The 9,294-nt window shown below is 44.9% G+C and overlaps 2 protein-coding genes across 2 annotated transcripts in view; one reads left to right on the top strand and one right to left on the bottom strand.

The window, feature by feature from the left end:
* Positions 1-5,857, top strand: part of LOC124690121 (protein FAR1-RELATED SEQUENCE 12-like) — a 7,048-nt gene extending 1,191 nt beyond the window's left edge. Inside the window, exons 2-5 of the mRNA XM_047223553.1 lie at positions 1,212-3,385; positions 5,003-5,061; positions 5,168-5,204; positions 5,364-5,857. Of these exons, the coding sequence (XP_047079509.1) occupies positions 1,212-3,385; positions 5,003-5,061; positions 5,168-5,174 (2,240 nt within the window). The 3' untranslated portion in view covers positions 5,175-5,204; positions 5,364-5,857. The remainder of the gene's footprint in view (positions 1-1,211; positions 3,386-5,002; positions 5,062-5,167; positions 5,205-5,363) is intronic.
* Positions 5,858-6,748: 891 nt separating this feature from the next.
* LOC124692366 (histone H3.2) lies at positions 6,749-7,159 on the bottom strand. The gene has a single exon (XM_047225722.1). The coding sequence runs from the start codon at positions 7,157-7,159 to the stop codon at positions 6,749-6,751; it is 411 nt and encodes a 136-aa protein (XP_047081678.1).
* Positions 7,160-9,294: the final 2,135 nt, after the last annotated feature.

Below are 9,294 nucleotides of genomic sequence, written 5' to 3'. Positions count from 1 at the left end.
AAGCACCAATAAAGAGGAATTGCACTGGAGTAAACGAAATGTAGGCAAGTGCTTAATATGTGATTGTCTTCTCTCTGTTTAAGCACTCACAGATAAGCACTTTGCATTGTACGTACCCCTAGATCGTTGCCATTTACTTTGTGTTGCATTCCATTGCTTAAGGAGTTAAAAACTCTGCCCGAAAATTATGCAGCATTTCTAAATTATGCAGTACTTGACCTAGTTCTTGAATTAAATTGTTTGACGCAGACAGGTTTACTATAGATTGGGGTGCTTTAGTTGGACCTTTCAGTGTTGAAACACTTCAGGGAACTCGTATGTGGAAGAAAGCAGCACAGGTCGACAGGGGCAGATACAAGGGGTGGGGAGGGACCCCAGTAGATATTGCTGCATTGTCTTTTGAGGGAATAGATATTGCTGGTTAATAGTACTAGTATTGCAGGTTATGTAGTTCAAATTAGTGATCGGCTCATTAGCATCCTAATCCCAAAGAAAACTACCAATACGTGACTCATAACCCACAAAGCCAACATCCACATGCCACAATACAACCAGCCCAATCCAGACATCCAGTCACCTAGACACCTAGTCAGGTTGATGTGCGGCACTGAAAAAACAAGGTCCACGTTAGTCCAGAGAGAGATTAACTATTTTCTTTGAGCTACTGGTGCCGCTCATGGTACTCAAGATAGCGATCTGTTGAACCATATATTGTTGTCGATGTTGCTCACTATGGTAGCCACAGCGTCTCAGCTAGGCACGACCTGCCGCCACTTTGGCCAGCCTAATCAACTGATCAAGGATTCAAGTATACTAGTAGCTATGTGTTCGATCAATTGTAAATTACTGGCTAGAGGAAAGAAATTACTTGATCACTGATCAATCTAGTTTATTTATTTGTATGGTCTGATCCATGTCATTATTATTTGGTTTGTTTTTTCTAGATTAATATGCCTCTTTTCAGCTATTCGTTTTGCTAAACAAAAAAAATATATATCAACTTTGTCATCTTTCAAGAGTGAAGAAAAGACATCAATGATACATAATCAGTTGGTTTATGAGTTTGATAGTCGTAGATCTACAGTTAATTAAAAGAGATGTCCATTTCTTTGTATTGCTATATGCAATGTATCCCGCAATTTTTTTTTATCTTGAGCTATCATTGTCTTCTTCACCCCCCTCTGGTGAAAATCTTTGGTCCGCCCCTGCAGGTCGAAGCATTGGCAGTTTTGAAGAGGTCTGTGGCGATTATACACCACGCTTGGGTCAAGAGTTTTCCTCTGATCATGAGGCATACGAGTTTTATCGGTATTATGCTTCGAAGCTGGGATTCAGTATCCGGAGAGAATATGCAAACATAAGCAAGAAAACTGGTGAGATATCCTCGAGAAAATTTGCTTGTTCAAGGGAAGGGTTTAAAGCCCTAGATAAAAGAACCAACTACACGAGATCTCCACAGCCCGATACAAGAACAGGATGTCATGCTAGTTTGGTTCTTAGGCGCAAAAATGAAAATGCGAAGTATAAAGTATATGCTTTCGAGCCTCAGCATAATCATCCTTTATTCATTCCGTCATGTGCTAATCCTTCGCAAAGAAAGTTAAGTGATGTTGAACCTTTGGAAGCTGGTAACTATGTTAATGCTAGAATTACCAGTGAAACAGAAGGCAGAAATTGTACTCTTGCTGAGAATGTTGTTGATTCCAGAAAAAAAATTCAAAACCCGTTACACATTAGGCGGCAAAGTGAAACCAGGTATGGGGAAGCTGGTGCTCTGTTGAACTTCCTCCAAGACCAATCTCTGTCAGATCCTTCATTTTATCATGCTGTACAGCTGGATGCTGAAGATAAAGTTGCGAACATTTTCTGGGCAGATGGGAAGATGGTTACTGACTCTCGTCAATTTGGTGATGTTGTCTCCTTTGAAATCGTCTCCAGAAACAACTCTAGCCTTCGACCATTTGCCTCTTTTGTTGGGTTTAATAATTATGGGGAGACTGTATTGCTTGGGATGGCACTTATGTATGATGCTACTGGTGAATCTTTCCAGTGGCTATTGGAGACTTTTATGCGTGCAATGTCTGGAGGAGTACCTAGAACTTTTTTTTCACATCAAGATGCAGTTTTAGCAAAGGCTATCTCATTTGTGATGCCTGAGACACGCCATGCTATCTGCACAGGGCACCTAAAACAGGCTGCAAAAAAGAAGCTAAGCCACCTCATCAGAGGGGACTGCAATTTCATGAAGGAATTCAAAGCGTGCATCAACGATTATGAGGAGGAAATTGAGTTTTTTGCTTCTTGGGAAGCTATGATTAGTAAGTATAACCTTCATGATAATGTGTGGTTACAAAAGGTATTTGAAGAAAAAGAGAAGTGGGCTAGACCATACATGAAGCAGACATTTTCAGCTGGAATGAAGAACACTCAATTGAATGAACGCCTGCATTCGGATGTTCTGGATTATCTAAGATCTGATGTAGACATAATTTTTTTCTTGAAGCGTCTTCAAAAAGTGATCAATGACATCCGATACAGAGAATTAGAGGTTGAATTTAGTTCGAGACTCAAGTTGCCAGGCTTCAAGATTAGAGCTCCTATTCTTAGACAGGCTTCTGAGGCCTACACAGATATGATATTTCAGCTTTTCCAAGAAGAATACGAAGAGTTCCAATCAGCTTACATTGTGAATCGTGATGAAAGTGGACCATGCCGTGAGTATATTGTTGCAATTATTGAGAAGGAAAGGCGATACAAAGTTTGTGGGAACCCTTCTGAGCAGTCTGTTTCATGCTCATGTAGGAAGTTTGAGACACTTGGTTTCCTGTGTAGCCATGCTTTGAAAATTCTAGATACCATGGATATTAAGTATCTGCCAGATTGTTACCTCTTGAAACGTTGGACCAAACATGGCAGGTGTTTGACTGCACCGCATGTTGAAGGTCGTAAGGTTCAGGCAGATACCACATCAGAATTTTCTAGCCGCTACCAATACTTGTGCCCAGTATTTGTTGAGCTTGTTGCTCGAGCTTCAGAATGTGAGGAATCCTACAGAGTGCTAGACCAATGTTCAGTAGAACTCCGGAAGAAAGTTGAAGAAATCTTGCAAAAACAAACCAGCATTGATGCATCTGCCCCCCAGCCTGATGTTGAGGATATCCAGATATCCTTAAACACCACTGACAATGAGTCAGAAAGAGCAGTGGACTATTCTAGCAGCACAAGGGCAAAGAGACCAAAGAAGAAAGGTCATAAAGGGATGTGCCCACCAAGTCGTTGCATTGGGAAAGGCTTGCAGAAGAAGAAAAAGGTGCAGCCTGAAGAACCTGCAACACAGCATACTGTGTGGGATGCTCCGACTCGACCTGGAAATGTTTTCCTTCAGGTAATTTCAGCATTTTCTTTCGCTATGGTAGTGTATTTGTATTCTGCATCCCTTATAGAGTTGCAGCGCGACTTTAATCATATACTCGTTTTATTCTAGACAAATAGAATAATGGTGCTCCTGTTTCTAAAAACTGAATTGGACAAATTCTAAAGCAGTACTTCTAGGAATGTAGTTGGTAGAGACTCGGGGTCTACCAGGCCGGGGATGTAGGTTGTAGCCGGCTCCCGCGGATCGGTGGACCGAAACGGAGGAGGCAGAGGTCGTGGAAGCGCTCCCACGGAGGCATCCCGCCCTCGTCCTGCTCGAGGGCGTAGTACCACGTCTGTGCGGCGCCGCGGAGGTGGTAGGAGGCGATCCAGGTGCGGTCGGACGCCAGTGTCCGCTGGCCTCGGAAAAACTGGTCGCACTGGTTTAGCCAGTTTAGGGGGTCGACGGTGCCGTCGTATGTGACGGACTCCAGTTTGGAGAAACGAGGCGGCTGTGCAGCGGGCGGCCCGGCGGTGTAGTGCTGCATCAGGGACCCCGCCGCGTAGGGGTTGGCGTAGCCGGTGAATCCCCCGAGGGCAGTCGTCGATGGTGACGCCGGCGGCTGCAGCACCGTGGGTTGGGCGAGTGCCGTGGTGAAGACGGGCGCGTCGAGCCACGCCGGGCGCTGCGACGGCGAGGGTGGGAACCGAATTTGAGTTATCGGCACCCCTGCGGGGAGCCGGTGGAGGCCGGCGGTGGTGCCGGGAGGGTGGCAGCGGGCGCAATGGCGGCGGCCGATGGTTGCGGTGGCCCTGGAGGTACGTCCGCAGGTTGGCAACCGCCATGGTGAGGTCGCGGACGGCTGCAGACAACTCCGCCGGGGAGAGGACGGGAGGCGGCTCGGCGCTCGGCGGCACGTGCGCGGCGGTGTTGGAGGCCGGTGGCGTCTCGGAGGTGGCCGCGATGGTGGCGGCGGGTTGGCCCGAAGACATGATCGCAACCGAGGAATCTGATACCAAATTGGTAGAGACTCGGGGTCTACCAGGCCGGGGACGTAGGTTGTAGGGGTGGAAGTGCACGGATCGCGGGGGAGGAAGGCGGCGCCGGCAGCCAGCCGCCGTCGTGAGGGAGAGGGAGGAAGGCGCACGGAGGAGAGGTGGCGGCTAGGGTTTGGAACGCCAACTCCTCAGGGAGTTGGCAATAATAGATTGATTATTGCTTGTCCTTTCACGTAGCTATTACAGGGATATATATAGGCTAATGACCTAAAGATAAATGGGCTAAGCTCCTAATTTAGGCCCACTAATGGGCTTCTTCCTGCTATAAGATAAACCGGTCATAACAGTAGTAGTAGGTTCAAATCAGACTCTTAATTATCTTAAATTTACTATAAAAAAAAGTGTGTCGATATGTGTATCTATCAGTAATGATTTAAATGTGCTATCCAGAACCTTTCACTTCAGAATGTTTCCAGTGTCATTCAGGAACTCTTATGCTGAATTGGGGCATAGTATCCATAGTAATAATCTTCATCTGCTACAACTCAAAAAAAAAAAAATCTTCATCTGCTTCTGCTGACCTATGTGTGTGGTCATTTTGTCACCAGATATTTAGTTTACTTTAATTCTTCATTTCTCCTCTGTTCAGGGGATTGACCTTTCGCAGCCATTTCCAATGGGGCAAATGAATTATGAAGGAAATCAAGAGTACGGCCAATTTGCATTTCATTCTTTTTGTGAAAAAGAAAATGTGCATCTTACGGTCTTACCTAAGTACTTGAAAAAATTTACTCACCTGCCATTGCCTTTTCAGGAACTAAGGTTTGTTCCATATCATACTCTGCCATCAGGTAACAACCAACATAATCAGCAGGTACACTATGATGAAGTTTTGCAGGTGCTTCTATACTTACTTTCTAGTTTTAAGTGAAGACACGCTATCATTAATCTTGGGCCCTATCACTTCTTTCTTGGCCGGGGTTTCAGTAATTTGCTTTCCATATTTTCAGGCCTGTAAAAATCAGTAGCTTTGTCTCAAGTGAGAGGGACCGAGGACATGATATCCATTTGTCTGGATACATCTGACATCATATGTTCAACCCAAGCAGCACACGCGATGCAACGAACTGAGATAGCTCTTGTTCACAAGTCTCAGACAGAGCAGATTACTCAACTCCATATGCAATTTTTGTGTCAACAACTGGAGAACTTGAAGGCTACCGACTGACACTCGCCTTTGCAAAAGTCCATCGCCACTGCATGTCCATTGAACGCCACTCCCTTTCCCAGTGATGCAAGGGATTGCACACTGCAATGGATTGTGGTACTAGCTTTTTTGCAGCTTATTGGCGGAACCAGATGGGTAGGCTCTTGTGTGACATACTGGCATGGCTCCTAGTAATAGTTATAGCCTGTACATAACGAGTCAGTGCAAATTTGTGTGTGAATGTGTTGACAAGTCTCGACAGAGCTGATTACAATGCTATCGACTGACATTCACCTTGCCAAGCTCATCCTCACAGTACATTTGGAAAGAAGTCCATTCTCAGTAATGTGAACGCTTGCATGCTGCAATGAACTGTGGTGTACCTTCCTTTCAGCTGAAGCAGAATTGGATGGGTAGACTCTTGCGTAGAATGCACATAACCATGTAGTGCAAGTTTGTGCATCTCAGATTGTCTTAACACACGTATTTGTAGGTATGATGATACAATCATCTATCTTGACCAAGCAGGTGTTGTATTGCACTATGATCATTGCTATGAACTATGAAGTCTTGGGCATGTATCTCCCCAGCTTGAATGGTCCACGCCATCACATGTAGTACAAGAGCGGTATCTTGAAAAAAAAATCAAAGTATCTTGAAACGATTGTCATGCAAAATGGTTTCCTGTAGTGCAGTCATGTACACCCCGAAGTACTGAAATAGTAGATCTCTTTGTTAAGTGCGAAGAAGCTGCAACTGCAGATTCTGTCTGTCAGTCTTGAGCTTTGCAGTTTCTTAAAAAAATGAAACTTAAATACTGGATCTGAAGGCCACACAAAATCAGATGAAAACATGAAACTGGCAAACATTCAAAGCTGAATCGGAATCCAATCGGATGGAACGAACAGGAACTGGTATGGAATCATAAGGACGAACAGGAATTGTAGACAACATGACACACAGTACAATAATTGGAAAGAAGATTTCAGATAACATCACATTTGTTCGAAGATAAAGTCATTACAGCATCATCACAGGATAACGAGTAGGTTACCCATCTAACAGATCAGAGAACACAACGCCTAGCCCTACGAACCAAACGGAACAGACACGGGACGAGCACAGGAACAGACACACGGATCCTAAAAGGCAGAAGAAGCAGCAGCAGCTCCAGTGAGGAGGAGGCGTCTAAGCCCTCTCGCCCCTGATGCGGCGCGCGAGCTGGATGTCCTTGGGCATGATGGTGACGCGCTTGGCGTGGATGGCGCAGAGGTTGGTGTCCTCGAAGAGGCCGACGAGGTAGGCCTCGGCGGCCTCCTGCAGGGCGGAGACGGCGGAGCTCTGGAAGCGGAGGTCGGTCTTGAAGTCCTGCGCGATCTCGCGCACGAGGCGCTGGAAGGGCAGCTTGCGGATGAGCAGCTCGGTGCTCTTCTGGTACTTGCGGATCTCGCGGAGCGCGACGGTGCCGGGCCTGAAGCGGTGCGGCTTCTTGACGCCGCCGGTGGCGGGCGCGGACTTGCGCGCCGCCTTGGTCGCCAGCTGCTTGCGCGGCGCCTTGCCGCCGGTGGACTTGCGGGCGGTCTGCTTGGTGCGGGCCATTGCTCTGGGATGGGGGATGCGAGGAGGATTTGGGAATGGAGAGGATTGATTTGAGCGTGGTCTGGGACGGTGGGATTGGGTGGGTATTTGTAGTGTGGGATGGGGGGAGCGGCCAGGCGGGAGCGGAGGAAATTTTGGGGAGTGAGCGCGGGGGACTGAGGTGTTGGATGGAGATGGACGGCGGAGATGGGGTGGATAGGGAAGGCGATCCGCGGGGTGGACGCTGCTGGGTTTCTATTGGTTAAGATGGTACTGGAGAGGATCGACGGTCCCATCTGACAGCGTGAAGTATGTGGTTTTCGCTCCTTCTGCTTGCCGCCGGTGGCGGGCCATGCCGGGAAAGTGGAAATGCAGATCTGAGACTACGCTCTTGATTCATATGCTCCAGGGTTAGGGCTCCTTTGATTTGAAGGATAGGAAAAGCATAGGAATATGAAAGATATAGGATTGGAATGGCATGTCTAATTGAATCCTATAGGAAGATGAAGTTTGTTTGATTGTAGCAAAGGAATTTTTCCATGAGGTATGAGCTAATGCTTTTTTCCTATAGGAATTACACTACAAGATTCCTATAGGATTTTTTCTTATAGGATATGTTCCTATGAATCAAACAACATGTATAGGAAATTTTCCCATAGGAACCAAATCCTACACAATTTCTATGCAAATCCTTTGAATCAAAGGAGCCCTTAGAATAATCTTGATTCATATGCTCCAACCTCCAGGGCTAGACAAGTTCATGACCACGTTCCATGTGTAAATGTAAAATTTCTTCGAGAAAAGACAAGTTTGGTGACATGCGCGGTTGTGCTAAGAAAACAATGATACTTTTAAAAATTATTACTTGGAGTATCATTTCAAGACATTTTTTGTTAATTTTGCTCGAGCCACACCATATGTCTTTCTTCCTGGAACTTTCTGCATGCATATGAAAGATATCTGCAACGATGATATTCTAATGAATAATAAGGCTTATGTTTTTGCTGAAAAATTAACCCAAGTTTGATCAACTTTTTATAAAATCGATCAACAAATATGGTATTCTATAGACATCATATGAAAATATATTTTATGATGTCTCTTGCATTTAATGATTTTTGTACAAAATTGATCAAATTTTACATGGTTTAAAAAAAATTTAAAGTCTTATTCATTGAAATGGAGTTAGAAGAAGAAAATAATTTTTAAAATTACTAAATATTTTAAGTGCTTTTAATGTTCATCCTAATATTGAAAATGCAACCAGGCTAGGTTGGGATCCTAAAACAAAAACTGATGTATATGGTGATTGGTGGAAGAATCACCTAGGTGTAAGTTATCATATTCACGACTTGCCTTGTCTTTATATCTACTATTTTTATTACAATAATTGAACTCATCTATCAATTATGTTCTTATTTTCATATTTGCCCTAAGCATATATGCAAAGTGTAGGAATGGGCCACCTCCCAACTTGGAATAGCAAGATGTTATGTTCAGGAAAGCAAATGTCGCGGGAGAATTAGCAGCCATTGCAGGATAAGAAGAAGATGGTAAGGATGGTCCAATATTGATGGACGATGATCGTGATGCCTCCAAAATAACAGTGAAACGCAACTTGGGTGCTGGATACAAGGAAATCTCTCAAAGCTATTTTAACGGTGTACCGTGCAGAAAGGATGACAAGGTCCCAACTATGAAGGAAATTTTAGGAATGATTAGAGAGTGAAAGAACTAATATCATGTTCACATCGAGCAAGTTAGTCTTGAACATGGATCACATAAAGGTGTTTGCATCATTTGCAGCTAATGAGGGCAAGTTTGATTGGTTAAAGAGGACACATGATGAGATGGACAAGTAGATGAGATGAACAAATTGGGTGGTGGCAAGCAGACTCTCTATTTCGGTGTTTTTGATCTCCGTCTCCATCTTTTTTAAGATCGCGTCGGGGACCCCTTTTATAGAAGGTTTTAGGGCAAACCAAAGAGTATGGTAGTGAGATCGACGACATCCGAGCAACGAGCCGCCCAATCATACAGGTGGTGTGGCCTAGGGTACGCCACCCCCTCTTTTTTTTTGACCCCGGGCTCCGTTTTTTAGACTCCAAAGCTCCATCTTGATTGTATTCGTGAAATATTAAGCCTCGAAAACATGG

The sequence above is a fragment of the Lolium rigidum genome, chromosome 2 (genome assembly GCF_022539505.1).
Source record: "Lolium rigidum isolate FL_2022 chromosome 2, APGP_CSIRO_Lrig_0.1, whole genome shotgun sequence".
Taxonomy (NCBI): Eukaryota; Viridiplantae; Streptophyta; class Magnoliopsida; order Poales; family Poaceae; genus Lolium; species Lolium rigidum.
This window is presented reverse-complemented; position numbering and strand designations above follow the sequence as displayed.

Coding starts and splice junctions, on each gene's coding strand:
- LOC124692366 (XM_047225722.1), bottom strand. CDS start 7,159: ATGGCCCGCACCAAGCAGACCGCCCGCAAGTCCACCGGCGGCAAGGCG.